The 17,812-nt window shown below is 39.8% G+C and overlaps 1 protein-coding gene across 1 annotated transcript in view; it reads right to left on the bottom strand.

The window, feature by feature from the left end:
• AMN (amnion associated transmembrane protein) overlaps positions 1-9,528 on the bottom strand; it is a 144,563-nt gene extending 135,035 nt beyond the window's left edge. The window contains exon 1 of the mRNA XM_089523175.1: positions 9,280-9,528. Within this exon, the coding sequence (XP_089379301.1) occupies positions 9,280-9,528 (249 nt within the window). The remainder of the gene's footprint in view (positions 1-9,279) is intronic.
• Between the last annotated feature and the right edge of the window lie 8,284 nt (positions 9,529-17,812).

The raw sequence follows: 17,812 nt of genomic DNA, 5'->3' as shown, positions 1-17,812 counted from the left end.
TCACAAATTTCTGTTCAAGATGCTAATGAGGTACAGTATGAGCAAGAGTAATTTTTTTTTCTCTAAAATTAACAATGGCTTTTTAAAAAAGTAGTTAAGCTTAGTTTACATTTCTTGAAATTAATCTCTTTCTTTCCATTGCATAATTTTGGAAAAAATAATAATAAATCATACAGCAAATATAATACCTTTCTATTAAATAACTGGCTTAGCCAAAATGAGATTTAATTTCTGCAGGTTCAGTAGGTTTAATTTAAATAAAGGTTGTAAATTGATTTCAATTAATGTTGGCTAGTATTCTGTATCCACTACTTACTTTAGTATAAAGCAAAGTAGCCTCTAGAGGGCCAGTATTACATAGTGGTTTGAGCTTTGGACTACAACTCTCGAGTCCAGGGTTCAACTCCTGGCTCGGCCACAAAACCCACTGGGTGACCTTGGACAAGTCACATGCTCTCAGCCTCAGAGGAAAGCAATGGCAAACCTCCTCTGAACAAATTTTGCCAAGAAAACCCCATGATAGATTTTCCTTAGGGCCCCCATAATACGGAAATGAGTTGAAGGCACACAACACATAACACAGGTAACCCCTCCTGGCACAACCACCCAAAACCTAGATTAGAAACCCAGCTTTCTAATCTTTTAAGGTCATTTTGTATTCTCTATGTATCTCTCTACTTAAGAAATGTGGCAGCTGGTATTAACACCCTTCTGTAAAAGGGCACATGCGAGTGATTCTACTCTGATATCCAAAAGGCATCAAAGGACATGAATCCACAGCTGCAAAACTGTCTCTTCCAATGAAGTAAAAAAAATAATGAAATAGCACTTCTTTGAATAATCAAAAAGCACACCAACTCTATCTTGTCCAAACTGAGGTTCAGTTCCTTGGCTTTCAGCCTTTAGTACTTTACAACTGGCAGGCTAGCCCTGCTGGTGAAGCGCACAGTGGATAATTCCATAAAAGTATTTCTCATATAGGGACTGAGAAAGATGAGAGTAAAGGGTGGCAAGGCCCCCTTTCATGGACAGGGACAGGGCTGGTTTGACCCAGTATACAGTTAGCCCTCCCCATACGCGGGGGATCCATTCCAGACCACCACCCCCTGCGTATGGGGAAAAACACATATGCTCAAACCCCATTTGTTTTAATGGAGGAGCGTTCCCGCATTTGGCGTGGCACACATGCCATTGTATTTCCAGCAGCTTAACCTTCTGCATAAGGTTAAAGCCGCGTATGGCGCACCCGCGCATGGCGCAGGTACACTGTGTAAATCAGTGCTAATAATTTTGACCTATGTTGTTTTATAGTTTATTGTTTCTATTTAAATTGTATTAATTTGTAATTATTGTTTCTAGAATGTACACCTCCTGCAAATTTTATTTATTTATTTGTTTGTTTATTTTAATTTATCTGATTATTTTGTACAGTGCTGTGCAAATTTGCAGCATTTTATAAATAAAGTTGAAGAAGAAGAAGAAGAAGAAGAAGAAGAAGAAGAAGAAGAAGAAGAAGAAGTAGTAGTAGTAGTAGTAGTAGTTGAGAAAAAATTGGGAAGACTATTAAATATGACATTAGCAGCAAAGATAGTTTAAACTAAAAGATGGAAAAGTACAGAGATTCCCCCAGAAAAGGACTGGCTAACGAAATAATTTGAAATGGCTGAGATGGATATGCTAAAGACTGTACTATATAACAGAACAACTAATCGATTTAAAAATGATTGGACATATCTAACCCCATCGTGGGAAAACAAATGGGGGGAAATAGCAACAATTGTTTTTCAATAGCTAAATAAGCCAGAAAAACAATTTATATAACAGACAAAAAAGATTAATTTTGAATTAAAAAGAGTAAGTTTGATGAAAATGGCAGGTACTAGGACTAAATATTAGAGAAGGGAGGAAGAAGTACAGGAAATATGCCCTAAACTGGGAAGGTTAGGAACTGGGGTTGGGGTTTTACATGTAGAAAAAAAATAATATTTAAAGTGCATGATTATAAGGACGATTATTAAGACAATTATATTAAAACTGATGTTGACTGGAAGGAAGGTAGAATGGATGTATAAGTACATTTGTAGAAGGTGGAAATAAGTGATAATGATGCTATGTAAATAAGTACCGTATATACTCAACTATAAGTAAACCTCATGTATAAGTCGAGGACAGGTTTTGGTGCCAAAATTATGAATTTTGATATGACCCGTGTATAAATCAAGGGTAAAAGTTTGGGGCATGCAACAAAGGATGTAATCAATCAATCTTTATTAATGCTTAAGCCAAAGGCCATTTGCATGATAAAATATAAAACCAATAACAGCAATTCAGAATTATAAAATATTCCATCAGATAACATCCAGATTTAATACATAATATACTTCCAGTCAATTAAATAAGACAGCGTTAAAAAAAACAAAAAAAAAAAACCACTTCAAGGTTTGAGTAAGATCATCATTAAAAACATTAAAAAAAAAAGATAAACAAAGGATGTAAAGAATGAAGGAAAGGAAAATGATGCCAAAGAATACAGTACTTCTATTTTCCTGTCCAAACGTTCAAAAAGGCCAGAAGCAGCACCGCAGTCAAGAGAATAGAGGAGGTTGATGCTTCTTTTAGGTTCTCCTAGGATGGACTAAGCTCTTACCTTTTGCCACTCTACTCAGAGAGGGAGATGAATCCTATTTTGAATTAAGGTATAGCACTTGCATTGACCCACAGATAAGTCAACCTAGGTTTTTTGGGGTCAATTTTTGATTCAAATTTCTAGACTTATACATGAGTATATACAGTCAGTGAAAAAAGATGATGAGTTAGAAAATGTTAGAAAGGATGAAGAAAGAATTGGAGGGGATGTTTAGAGAGTATATGGATTAAAAATATGTAGTCGATGGGTATTAGAAGAAGAGAAAGAGATTTCTGAATCAAAAAATTATGTCAGTATTGGCCTCTAACGTAGTGACAATTTATCTATGCAATGTATGCTGTATGTTGTATGTTTTTGTATGTATGCTTTATATGTGGTTTTGATATGTTCTTAGATACTTAAGAAAAATTATTACAAAAACAATACAAAACCCCAAAACCCAGATTTTTTTTTTTTTTTGGGGGGGGGGTCAACTGTTTTTTTCCCAACCCTGGTTTATTCTCCATATAAATTGTTGTTATTATATTTATTTATATCCCACTTCACACACTCCCCAAAATGGCTTACAAATTAAAACAATATAATTACAAACATGCCAAAATACAAATTAAAATAGAATTAAACTAGTACAACATTAAAACGCCACCCATTAAAAGAATAAAATGCAATCAAAAGATAAAAGCACTTAAAATCGGTAGATATTTAAATCGTTAAAATACTAAAACACATTAAAACTATAAAAATAAAACTCTATGCATACCCTTTTTTATTGGATGTGAACTGTAAGGAATGTTTGCTCATAAAACCCTCAAGATACTAGAATGACTTCAAACAGGTTCTGCATTAATAAACTATACCCAGGTTTCCCATTCTGTCATCTGATGTGTAGTTGGACATAGGGCTGTTAGAGTGAAAACTAGAGATGGGTCCTGTAATTTTAATGGTTGTGCAGAAGAGGAAATCTCAACAAGTGTTGCTTGCTAATTGGCTGGATGACAGCAACACCTGCTGAAATTCCCTCTTCTACACAACCATTAAAGGTAGAGAAGCTGTCTCCAGTTTTCACTCTGGCAACTCTAATTAGACATTTTCCATAAAACTGCTAAATCTAAACAAATGTCAATAAATAAGAGCAAATGGCCTGGCTCTGCATCCACTAGAGGGCCTCAGGTGCCAGTCAAACAACCTGAATGAATTATGCCAAGAGATCTTGTAGCACCTTTGAGACTAATTGAAAGAAAGAAGCTGGTAACATGAGTTTTCATAGGACCTTATCACATGGGAGGGAAGTGCCCAAATCTCATGAATAAACAGGGTTTAAATCTGGGAATATCCTACAAAAGCGGGATTGTTTTCAGATGACATCAGGCTAACTGAGCATTAACATGACATTAACCCACGCAGAGTCACAAAAAGTAAAAAGCAGCGCAATTTTGCCCACTTTCAGCATGGGTTAATGTCGTGTTAATGCTCAGTTAGCCTAATATGTCTGAAAACCATCCCATTTTTGCAGGATATTCCCATGATCTGAACTCCTTTTATCCATGGGATTTGGGTGCTTTGCCTCCTGTGTAATAAGGTCAATAGATTTGAATCTACTTGTTCAACAGGAAGAATTCCTTGAGAATTCCTGAAGAAAAGGAGAAGTCCCAGGAGACTGGAGTACAGCAAATGCCCCCATTTTCAAAATGGAGAAAAAAGAAGGCCCAAACAATTACCACTCAGTCAGTCTGACATCAATACCAGGAAAGATTCTAGTACAGATCAATAAACAGAAAATCTGTGAAATTTAGAAGGGAATCCCATAATCACAAAAAGTTAACATGGGTTTGTGATAAACAAATCATGCCAGAATAATCTGACTTCTCTTTTTCAAAATAAAATTACCAGTTTGGTAGATAAAGGGAATGCTGTGGATGTAGCATATCTTGATTTCAGTAAGGCCTTCAACAATGTCCCCCATGATATTCTGGGAAACAAGTTAGTATACTGTCTAGATCAAGGGAAGTAATAGTGCCACTCTATTCTGCATTGGTCAGGCCCCATCTGGAATACTATGTTCATTTCTGGGCACCACAATTTTAAAAGGATGTTGAGAAACTGGAGCCATGTGTCCAAAGAAGGGTGACTAAAATGGTGAAGGTTCTGGAAACCATGCCCTATGAGGATTGACTTAGTGAGATGGGGATGCTTAGCCTGGAGAAGAGAAGGTTAAGAGGTGATATGATAGCCCTATTTAAATATTTGAAGGGATGTCATATTGAGGAGGCAGCAAGATTGTTTTCTGCTGCTCCAGAGAACAGGACCTGGAACAATGGATGCAAGCTACAGGAAAAGAGATCATGGAGTTTATTGCATCGCATTCTGAGAACATTTTTGGAACCCGATTGGAACGGAACACTTTCAACTTTACCGCACATTTTTGTCCCCATCGGGTTCCCATCACGTTCTACATACCCCTCAAAGTGTTCCATATGTGTTCCTCGGAGGGAACGGATGAGAAAGTGATCCAAGCTTGTGGAAACGTTTTTAAAACGGTCCAAGAAATGTCAGAGCGGTAATGTAATCCGTTCTTACTTCCGTTCCCATGTTCTGCCTTGTTGTGATTGGCTGAAAGGACTTCCCTCCCTGCATTCTGTTTCCCAAGCTCTAGCCTGGCCCTGGATGGGACTCCTCGACTGCAGAGTCCTCCAAAGCCTGGCTGGGACTTGAGAGAGGCTGTCTCCCCAGCTCTAGCCTGGCCCTGGATGGGGCTCTTCGACTGCAGAGTCCTCCAAAGCCTGGCTGGGACTTGAGAGAGGCTGTCTCCCCAGCTCTAGCCTGGCCCTGGATGGGGCTCTTCGACTGCAGAGTCCTCCAAAGCCTGGCTGGGACTTGAGAGAGGCTGTCTCCCCAGCTCTAGCCTGGCCCTGGATGGGGCTCCTTGACTGCAGAGTCCTCCAAAGCCTGGCTGGAGCTTGAGAGAGGCTGTCTCCCCAGCTCTAGTCTGACCCTGGACAAGGTTTAAAAATGTAGGACCTTCTTTTTAAAATTTCCTGGCCAGGAAATTTTTTTAAAAAGTCCTACATTTTAAAACATTGTCCTACATTTTTCTTGTTTGGAGGTCCCCAGGGATGGCAACCCTATGTTTATGTATATGTATAACATTTTTATATATATATGTGTGTGTGTGCGTGTGTGTGTGTGTGTGTGTGTCTAAAAGTATACATACAATATATATACAATATACATATTTTAAATATGTAATATATACAAAATATATATTATATATAATATAAATATATTACACACAATATATACATATATATGCATATTATATATATATATATATATAAATTTTTGTATATATAGATTGCGGACTATATGTGTGTATACATGTGTGTGTGTGTGTGTGTGTGTGTGTCTATATGTATCTTGTATATAAAAAGATTAGGTTGTGTTTGCACAAATATCTCCCTGTAAAAGCCTTTTGTTCTGTGTATGTGGTACTCATGAACAAGAATACACTCTTACAAATACGCATGTGCAAATATTGAAACGTTCTCATACTTATCACGCTTCCTATAAGGACAAATGCGGTAAATTGTGTTCCCGTTACGTTCTCGGAACGCTTTACATTTTCGAATGCGATAATATCCGTTCCCATAAAGTTACATCTTGAAACGTTTTCGGAACAGAATAGAAACGTTTCAGGCACTGATGCGATAACCTTCCATATGTCAGTTAGACAGTGCTACAGTTAGGTGGATTTGTAATTGGTTGATCAGCTGAACTCAAAGGGTGCTCACCAATGGCTCCTCTTCATCCTGGAGAGGAGTGACCAGTGGGGTACCAGAGGGTTCTGTCCTGGACCTAGTACTATTCAAAATCTTTATCAGTGACTTGGATGAAGGAATAGAGGGCATGTTTATCACATTTGCAGATGAGACCAAAATAGGAGGGGGAGCTATTACTCACAGAACAGGATCAAAATTAAAACTTGCTTGAATAGATTAGAAAGCTGGGCCATAAACTAACAAAATGAATTTCAACAGGGGGCAATGTAAGAAACTAAATTTAGCGTGTGAACAAATGGGGCAGGAAAGCAAAGGCTCAGCCTGTATTATCCTGGACCTGGTGCTCACCCAGGTTAGTCTCTGGGTTGGCATGGGGAGAGGTGGGTGTTCAAACCCATCCCCACAACCCCAGGACCCAGGGTGACTCCTCACCTTTGTTTTTGTTGTTGTTAGCTGCTCTCGATTCAGCTCCGACTCATGGCGACCCTGTGGATGGGACATCTCCAGGAATCCCTATCCGCCACTGTCTTGTCCAGATCCTGCAAACCCTTGCCCATAACACCCCTACACACACACACACACACACTGATCAAGTCTATGCATCTGGTCTGTGGTCTTCCTTTTTTTCTTCTACCCTGTACCTTTCCTAGCATTATTGTTTTTTCTAGTGATCTATGCCTTCCTATTATGTGGCCAAAGTACAATAGTCTCAACTTGCCCTTCCCATTCCTATGAGTTTATCGCACGGACCTTTAACCTGACAGCACCCTAATGGAATGCAGGCAGGAATTATCATACATAATTCACATTTAACTTTGCTGGCCAAGTACAGCCCGGGTCCCAGGCGCCGCTTTTTAAATTCGGAAAGCTCCTGGCTTATAAAAGTGTCTTGTACTCAGCCAGTAAAATTAAATGTGGATTAAGTGCAATAATTCCCACCTGCATCGTGCATCCTGCATTCCAGCTGCATTCCATTAGGGTGCAGTCAGATTAAGAGTCCATGCGATAAACTCCCTAGTCTTCTTCTTATTTCTTGATTGCAGTCTCCATTCTGGTCAATGTTTGATCCTAGATATGAGAATTCATTAACTATTTCAATTTTCTCATTGTCTACATTGAATTTGTGTATTTCTTCTGTGGTCATTATTTTTCTTTTCTTTATGTTCAGCATCAGACCTGCCTTCGCACTTTCCTCTTTTCACCTTCCAATTCCTGAATGTCTTCTGCTAATAATATAGTGTCAGCCACACATCTTAGGATGTTAATGTTGTTTCCTTTTCACTCCTCCTTTTACTGATTCTAATTCTGCTTTTCTTATTATGTTTTCATCATTTAAATTAAACAAGTAGGGTGATAGGATGAAGCTTTGTCTGAGCCCTGTGCCTATTTGGAGCCACTCTGTTCCCCCAAATTCTGTTCTGGCCTCTTGTCCTTTATATAGATTACTCATCAGGACTATCAGATGTAGTGACACCCCCATGTCTTTGAGTGTGTTCCATTGCTTTTCATAATCTATACAATCAAATGCTTTTCTGTAGTCTATGAAACACATGCTGATTCTTTTTTGGAATTCTTTGATGTGCTCCATTAGCCATTGTATGTTTGCAATGTGGTCCCTAGTGCCCCTTCCTTTTCTGAATCCTGCTTGCACCTCTGGAATTTCTCTCTCCATGTATGGCTGGAGTCTATGCTGCAGAATTTTGAGTATTATTTTGCTTGCATGTGAGTTAGTGCTATGGTCCTATAGTTGCTGCAGTCTTCTGTATCTCTTTTCTTGTGGATTGGGATGTATAATGAGCAATTCCAGTCTGTTGGCCTCATTGTTTTTCATATTTGTTGGCATATTTCAGTTAGCCCTAAAGTTGCATCTGTCTGTGGGCATTGTAGCAGTTCAATTGGGAGATCATCTGTTCCTGGTTATTTATTTTTTCCATTTCCTTTATTGCAGATTCCACTTCACTTCTTAGGATTTTGGGTTCATCTTCATATTGCTCCTCATTCCAAATGTCATTCATTCCCTCATCTCTTTTGTATCAGTCTTCTTTGTATTGCTTCCAGCGTCTTTTTATTTCTTCTTGTTCCTCTATTATGTTCTTTTTTCCTCCATAGAGCATCCCTGCCCTCGGTTTGAACTTGGCTTTGATTTTTCAGATTTTTTGGTAGAGGACTCTATTTCTATTGTTGACTTCTATTTGTCTGCATTGGTCATTGCAGTATTCCTCCCTATCCCTGTGCATCAGATGTTGCATAGTTGTGTTCATATTTCTGGTTTTGTTCCTATCTCCCTTTGCTTTTGCTTTTCTTCTTTCATTCATTGGATGAAGTGTTTCATCTGTCATCCATTGTTTCTTATCTTTATTTTTGGCCACTGTTAGTGTTTTCTTGCATTTGTCCTTAATTATGTCTTTGACTTCTGTCCACAGTTCTTCAGGTTCCCAGTCGATTATACTCAATAGTTCAAGTCTGTTTCTTACATTGTAACTGAATTCATCTGAAATGTTATTCAGGTCATATTTTGGTATAATGCTAGTTTTTGCTTTCTTCTTCCACTTAACTCTGATTGTGGTTTGTGCCACAATCAGCTCCTGGTCTGGTTTTGACCACAAGGATAGAGCTTCTCCATCTTCTACTTCCAGTCTCAACTATGTAGTCTATCTGTTTTTTGTTTACCATCTGGTGATATCCAGGTGTATAGTCCCCTTACCTTTCTGGCATGCAAACCAGCTTAGAAGCCCCTCAGTTACCCCATTTGGTGCGGAAATGGGGTGGGGTGGGGCTCTCTTAACAGCCCAGTTTTACAGCAAAGATTCTTAGAAACTCTGTGCTAAAGCAGAACTATTTACCCCATGGACATACCTGATCCTCCAGATCCATGTGTCTACTGGCAGGATTGGGCCTGATCACATTACAAGGGGCTTGGTCTGAGTCATCTGAACTAGACAACACCAAGCCAGGCAGAAAAACCGGATTCTTCTTGGGATGCCGTGTGGATGTCACAAGTGCCCCATTGGCGCACTCGTGACTTAAGTGACGCTCAGCAACATCTATATGCTGCGTGTCGCTTACATCATGATGGCAGTCCCCATGCAGACGGGAGGCCACCATTATGCTTCCTAACCCTAGAATCACCAACAGGATGCCGCTTCCTGCCAGTATGTACCGGGCCTTAGGGAGCTTGAGTATGTTTAGCCTGGTGAAGGGAAGATTAAGGGGTGATATGATAGCCTTGTTTAAATATTTCAAAATATATCATACTGAAGATGGAGCAAGCTTGTTTTCTGCACTTCCAGAGAACAGAACCCAGACCAAGAGATTCAAACTACAGGACATGTTATTCCACCTCAACATTAGGAAGAACGTCCTGAAAATAAGAATTATTTGACAGTGGAATGTGCTGCCTCTGAGTATGGTGGACTCTCCTTTGGAGGTTTTTAAACAGAGGCTGGATGGCTGTCTGTCAGGGGTGCTTTGAATGTCTGTTCCAACATGGCAGAGAGTTGAACCTGATATCCCTTGGGGTCTAGTCCAACTCTGATTCTTTGATTTTATGAAAGTTCATGCTACCAGCTTCTTTTTTTCAGTATCAGGCACTATAAGATCCCTTTGCCTACAGATTTTCCAGATTAACACAGCTATGTCTTTGAGTGCCACAACCTGAAAGAAGTGTTTCTGCTGCAGGGTCTGTACAGTTAATAACCACATGAAAAGTAAATAGCCCTGTTTTGAAAAGTAAGCACCAGCACATAAGGCATGAAGTTGTGCCAAAAAATGGTAGGTTGCTCTTCACAAGTTTCCCATTTTTCTTTAATGGTATTCCTTGTGAAGAATGATTTTTTAAAAAATGAGTGCATGATTACCTCCTTGCTCCAATCCCAATGGCAGCAGTAAAAATCTAATAATTAGTTAAATAACTGATAGTTTGCTATTGTCATTAATGATAATCAGAATGCAACATCTCATGCAGCCTTGTGGTCATTTCATGTTTAGACCTTGGCAAAATATTTTTTCTGCACTACAACTCCAAAACCCCCACAAACTGGCTGAAGGATTCTGGGTACTGTATTTTTTAACACCCACACACACCTTTTTCAATCTAATGATAATGTGGCTTGCAAAACATTGTTAAACATTCTAAGCCATTATTATGCATTAATTCTTTTCTCCCAGGTTTGTTGGTACTAGTACTTTTAGACAGACTTCATTATTTCTTAACATGAGAAATGAGTCATAATTAGGCTTTTTCTCTTTTCCCCCTGTCTCCAGATAAATTGGTTTTATTCCTACCCATTGCCATCCAGACTGAACATGTGGGAAGGGAGAGATCTTATCTGTATTATTAGCATGCCACTGTTTTTGGCCAAAGATCATACCAGGGGACACCACTGATGCCAAAAGTAGCAGGTGCAGAGCTTGGAAATAACAATTTTCCAGCCTCTGACCATGCAGTGTTTCCATTTCACATTCTTTGAAAACAGGATATATACACTGCATTTTCACTGTCTTACAGGAGTTTATCACAAGAAGGAGATTGGGAGTTTATCCCGTGAATATCCTGGGGGAAAAATCACGTAATTACATGAATTATTTCACACGATGTCGCACAAAACCCTCCATTAAAGTGGTCACAAAGAAGCATTGATGTGCATCTTTTTACTTTCAGGATTTCAGTGACAATGCATTTCCGATATCGCTTTATTTGCACAATTGTGTGTGATAAGCATTTGCACAATTACTTGCCATTTTCACTTTATTTGCGGGATGCTTTAAATGTGCTTTAATCTTTCTTTAATGTTGAAATTAGCTCCAGTGTGATAAATGCCATAGATACTGCTCCATATGAGTTTTCACAGTTCAGCCTGTTCACTTTCAAGTTGTAGCCTTCTCCAGTAGAGGAAAACAGTCTCAGGCTGCTGGCACACTGCAGAACTAATATAATTTGATGTCGCTTTAAGTTTCATGGCTCCATCCTATGGAATCCTGGGATTTGTAGTTTGGTATGGGACCAGAGCGCTCTGACAGAGAGGGCTAAATATCTCACAAAACTACAAATCCCAGAGTTACATAACATTGAACCAAGGCAGTTAAAGCAATGTCAAACTGCACTAATTCTGCAGTATAGATGCAGCCTCAGTGTTTTAGAAGGCAGAATCAACATGGTAGGATATTTTCAGTTTGATTAGAAAACTGCTGCTAATTGCTCTACCTGCATGTCTGATAGGTCTCACACTGAGTCACCAGGCACACCTTGGTAGGAAGGCCCTACCATTAAGCATAGTAATGTGGCTGCCCTGAGCAACTGATTTGGAGTCATGAAAGAGCACCACATTGTTGCTTCATTTATCTTTAATTATAGCTTTACCTTGAAGGCGAGGAGGTTGTGGAATGTTTTGTTCCATCTGTCAAAATCATTTGGTCAGCCTTGCCTGCTACACACTTGAGGCACCATTTGCTATTCTGCCTCAGACAGAAAAAAGTCTTATGACAGTAGTAGCACAGGTGTGATTCTCCCACCCCTATATCTTGCAGGATATTGACGATTCTTTGCCTCATATCTGTGGGTCTGAATCTGTTTGAATTTACTAGGAGTTGTGGCCATGTTGGTCACCTACGCTGCCAAGCTTGCAAAACCCAGTTCGGCCCAATAGTCAGATCAACATCAGTATTCCCCTGAAGTATTAAGACTTGGTCTATTTGAAAATTAACAGGAGAACTAGAATATTTATTCTAGTAACACAAATGCACAGATATACAATAAACTGTCCACATTTGCAGCTTTTACTTTTGGGGTTTTAATCACTTGTGGGTTTGATTACTATTTTCTCTCTGGGAATCCCTATGTCCTCCAGAGAGATTCTGCTGGAAATTGACCATGGATTTGCATTGGAGGATCCAGAAATTCCTAGAGAAAACACTTCTCTAGGCACTTGTAGGTCTTCCATGATTCTATTGTCAACTTTTGGCAGATGTTGATGCAATTTGGTTGCTGTGGTGCTGCTACGCAGCAACGAGAGGCGGCTCCCAGCTGCCTCTTCCTGGTGCTCTGTACCACGCCCAAGTTTACAAAAGTTTATGCTAGAACCTCTTTCACTCAGTCATAAAGGTAGTACGTTCAGCCCCCCACCGTTTGCAGCTTTGACTTTTGTCCATTTGATTACCATATATACTTGACTATAAATCGACCTCATGTATAAAAAGAGGGCAGGTTTTGGGGCCAAAATTATGGATTTTGGTATGACCCATGGATAAGTCAAGAGTAAAATTTAAGGGCACATAGCACAGGATCTAGGGCAGTGGTCCCCAAACTGTGCTCTTTAAGGGATTTTGGCAAACATGGTTGAGGCTTCTTGGAGCTGATGTCTAAGATCTCTTAAAGGGCACAGTTTGGTGACCTCTTATCTAAATGATGAAGCAAAGCAAAGCAATGTCAAAGAACTTACAAAATTCCACCAGACATAACTCTTTGTTCTTACTCTTAGGACTGGATGGATGAGAAGACTAGAGGGGGTTGGTGCTTCTTGCTTTCCACCAGGAGATGGTTCCTTCTTTTAAATAAGAGTTTAGATACTGTACTTACATTGACCCATGGATAAGTCGACTCAGGTTTTTAGGGTCAGTTTTTTGACCTACATTTCTAAACTTATACATGAGTATATACAATATTTGTGGATTTGGTTAGTATGTTCTCTCTAGGAATCTTTAGGTTTTCCAGCATGACTCTGCTGGAAGTTGACCATACCTAAACACTTCTCTAGGCATTTGTAGGTCGATCCGCATGATTCTATGTTCAATATCTAGTGGATGTTGACCATAGAGTTGTGCTGGAGGACCCAGAGATTCCTAGACAGGTATTCTCTCTGGTAAAAAAAATAGTAGATTTTTATTTGTGGTTTTCCCTCTTTCATGGGGGTCCTGCACCCCTTACCCAAGGGAATGTAGAGGGTTCACTATACAAGATTTCTTTGTATACAGATATTCCAGACTAACACAGCTTGTCTCTGAATGAATACCAGTTGCTGATATGGGCTATATATCAGAGGCAGGAACTGACAAAACCACCTCTGAGCATTCTTTCCCTAAGAAAAATGTATGAAATTCATGGGGTCACCATAAGTGGACGGGCGACTTGAAATCACATACAAACACAAACAGACACACACACTTCTGGAAGATTTCCTTCCATCCTAAATACCAACATCATTGAACCCAGAGTTTCCAAATTAGAGTCAACCCAACCCTGTGTCATTAAATAAACGGTGTTGAATCTACTATCAGACTGCATTCGTAAATCTTAGACTGCATCTGCACTGCAGAAATAATGCAGTTTGACACTGCTTTAACTGCCATGGCTCAATGCAATGGAATCCTGGGATTTGTAGTTTGATGTGACACCAGACCTCTCCGGTTGCGAAGGCTAAATATATCACAAAACTATAAATCCCAGAATGCCATAGTATTGAGCCTTGGCAGTTAAAGCAGTGTTTAGCTGCATTATTTCTGCAGTGTAGACGCAAGCTTAAAGGAATACAAAAATTCCCTTTCACGAGCCCCAGATTGGCCCAGAGTGGACTCCAAGTTCTGACCAATGATGGGTGAGAAATTACTTACTTGCTGAAGTATTGTAGCAATTTCTTTCGGAGTGCTGAGCATCTGTAGTCATTGCAACTTGCTTGTTAATGGAGTATAAAAAAACCCCCACATTGTTCCCTGACAAAGAAGTAAGTACAGGCAACCTCTGGGCTCTTGGCTCTGCTGTGTTTGACTTGAGGTGAACAGCTCCACGTCACTTCACTTTACCTTTCTTGCCTGTAAAAAACAGAAACAAAACAAATAAAGAAGAGCTGAGATAATGATACAGCATGTAGACACAAATAGGCATGAATTGTTTAAAAGTACTATTATTTTCGTGGACAGACAGCCACCCACGGCGAAACTGAATAAACTGAACGATGGAGGAAACCAGTTGCCCTTTTCTTTATAGAATTCATACCGTCCATTCTTTGAAACATAAAGGCAGCTTAGCCACATTTTAAAATGCCATGCCTAACATAACAGTAATTATTTTCCATAACACACCTATTTCTAACCTTTATAAGCCCTTTTGTACATCAGTTTGGGCAAAACACAGCTGGGAGAGGGATTTTCAATGAAAAAAAAGCATGGGGAAAAGAGTTAACCCCCTTAAACTCCTGCACTGAAGTCCTGATCTGATATTAACACCACCAGTCAATTAAATATATATATTAGAAGTAAGAAAACAAGCTAGGGAAAATCAGATCCATTACTGGAGGTGAAGGTGGACTAAAAGACTGCAATGACAATAGATGAATTCTGTGTGTGTGTGTGTGTTGTTCTCTGTGCAAAAGGTGTAAGGCAGATGTCCTTGTGTGAACTTATATTTTTTGGTAAGAGAATCTGAGGAACTCTGGCAAATAGACATGATGAATGATGCAGTTCTGCACTTAACTGACAAACTGAAAAGTGAAGAAAACCTTGAGTCCAAACAGTGTCTATCTGAGAACTCTTTTCAGAAAATCATTCAGGATAAAGGCATCTTTGTCTTTTAACAAAAATATGTAATATGTCCCTAAGACCATTCTCTTTTGGGGCTGAGGAGGAGAAGGGAGAGATGTCCAGGATTTTATAGGCTGGTTAGCTTCACATCCATTCCCAGTAAACTGATGGGCAGCATCATGAAATATACAATTATTAAGCACATAGAATCAACCTTGTTTCTGGCTATGTTGTCTGTCTATTTTTAATATATAGTTTGTCTCACCAACCTTTTAGAATCTTTGCTAGTGTCAACTAATATGTGGAGAAGAATAATATAATAGGTACTCTTTACTTCGATTTCCACATGTTTTGACAAAACTTTCTCATCAAAGATTCGTGAGAAAACTGTGCAGTTCTGGTATAAGAGGCAAAGCCATCTTATGGATCAGAAATTGATTAAGAAGAGGAAGGCAAAGAGGAGGCATAAATTCTCCAGCCTTGCAATGGAGGCATGTGAATAATGAGTTCCCTAGAAGCCAGGGGAGGTATAAGGGTTGATACTCTGAAACATGTTCAGAAATTATTTGGAATTTAGAGTGAATGAAGTGGTGAGGTGTGCTGACTGAAATGAATTATTTAGGGTTGTGAGAACAAAAGGAATTATCTGCAAATGAAAGGAATGGCATCATTAAGATGGCAAAAGCAATTCAGTGTAACAAGTATAAAGTGATACCCACTGGAACAAAAAAATCCTTGTTTTGTGTACATGCTGATGGGATCTGGCTGGCAGTGACTGACCAAGATCAACATCTTGGCATTGTGGTGGATAGGTCACTTAATGTGCCAGTGTGTATCTGCACTGGAAGGGCAAATTTCACACAATTTTGCTTATCTCATCTGAAAACCTCCCTACACTTCCTACACCAATCCCTTGCCCAGCTGATTAATTTTATTTATTTATTTTCCCAAAGAAATATTAGAATCAGGTTGCTACTGCAATAAATTCCTTTAAAAGATCAGCTCCTCAAGATAACTTGGCTAGGGAGAAATTAGTGATTAATGCAGAAGAACTGCATTGTGTTATCTTTCAGATATGTGTTTCCTCACCAGCAAAGCGGAAGAGATAAGAGGCCTCTTGGGTGTTTGGGCAAAGCACAGTTTTCTTAAAAAGAAAATATGTTTTCCCTTCTTCACCCAAAAGAAGGAAGAGGAATAAAGACAGGACACTGGTCATGATGTACATCTGTCACTTTGCTTCCTCCCCTATGTAGTAAGTAACAGCAGCCCTTTATAGTTGTTATGGAACTGACCAGTTCTAATCTGCAAAGACGTAAATTCCCTTGCAAAGACCTAAGTCCTCAACAGGGTTCTGTCTGTTGTTTTGTTGTTGTTGTTTGTTGTTGTGTGCCTTCAAGTCATTTCCAACTTATGATGAGCCTAAGGTAAGCCTATCCCAGGGGTTGCGTGACAAGATTTGTTCAGAGATTTTCCCAAGGTCAGCCAGTGGGTTTTGAAAACTGAGCAGGTATTAAATCTCCAGGGCCATTGTCCAACATGCAAACCATTACACTACGATGTTATATCCTTCCTTTCCCCCCAAAATTGGGAATCAATAGCAATAGCAATAGCAAGTACATTTCTATACTGCTTATCAGTGAGCTAGCATTGCCTAAGCAGTTTACAATGTGTAAACCAATTGCCCCCAACAAGCTGGGTACTCATTTTACTGACCTACAGAAGGATGGAAGGCTGAATGGACCTTGGCGCCCCCTATAGGATTGAATTTACAGTGTTGTGGCTGCAGTACCAGTATTTAACCTCTGCATGACATTGGCTCCAAGGAGGCATACAATTTAAAGTTTTAAACGGAACATGTATTAGAAATGGAAAAATGGGGAAATCACCAAAGAGGAATTCAAACAAATAGCAAGCATGTGTAGAGATAAGGTCAGAAAAGCTAAAGCGCAGAATGAACTCAGGCTTGCTAGAGAGGTCAAGAACAATAAAAAGGGCTTTTTTGGATATGTCCGCAACTAAAGGAAGACGAAGGAAATGGTAGGGCCACAGTGTGCAGAAGATGGTAAAATGCTAACAGGGGACAGAGAAAAGGCAGAATTACTCAGGTGGATGCGACAGTCAGGAGCACTTGTTATCAGCTTCGGCTGATACGCCAGCTGTGACCCTTCCTGGGCCGGGGGGACCTTGAAACGGTGGTACATGCTCTGGTGACCTCTTGGTTGGATTTCTGTAACGGGCTCTACATGGGGCAACCCTTGTACCAAACCCAGAAGCTTCAATTAGTGCAGAACATGGCAGCCAGACTGGTCACTGGATGCCCCAGGACCAGACATATAACACCTGTTCTACAAGATCTACATTGGCTGCCCATTCGCTTCCGGGACCAATACAAGGTGTTGGTTATTACCTATAAAGCCCTAAATGGCTTGGGCCCAGGGTACTTGGAGGACCGCCTCTTCCCATATAATCCGCCCCGCACTCTCAGGTCGACCGGGAAGCAACTGTTGAGGGTTCCAGATGCGAAATATTCTGTGACTGCACAGAGGGCATTTTCCAGCTCAGCCCCGCAGCTTTGGAACTCTCTTCCCGGTGAGCTCCGCTCGGTTACCTCCCTTGACTTATTTAGGAAGAGGTTAAAACCCTTCCTCTTCCAACAGGCTTTCCCCCAGACAATGTAATACTTGCTCTCTCCCCGCTGTACCGTTGCACCTGCACTTTAGGCTAGCTATTGTTGTGATTTTAATCTGTAACTTTTTATCTTGTTTTTAATTGTATTATTGTATTGTTCGGGTTTTTATATGATACTGTTTGTAAAATCGTACATCGCTGTACTTCTGTGTAACCCGCTTTGATCTATTAAGGAAAAGCGGGCTATAAA

The sequence above is a fragment of the Sceloporus occidentalis genome, unplaced genomic scaffold (assembly GCF_023333645.1).
Source record: "Sceloporus occidentalis isolate IW3139 unplaced genomic scaffold, rSceOcc1.0.p SCAF_4, whole genome shotgun sequence".
In the NCBI taxonomy this organism is placed as follows: Eukaryota; Metazoa; Chordata; class Lepidosauria; order Squamata; family Phrynosomatidae; genus Sceloporus; species Sceloporus occidentalis.
The sequence above is the reverse complement of the archived record's forward strand: the minus strand, read 5'-3'. Positions and strand labels throughout refer to the sequence as shown.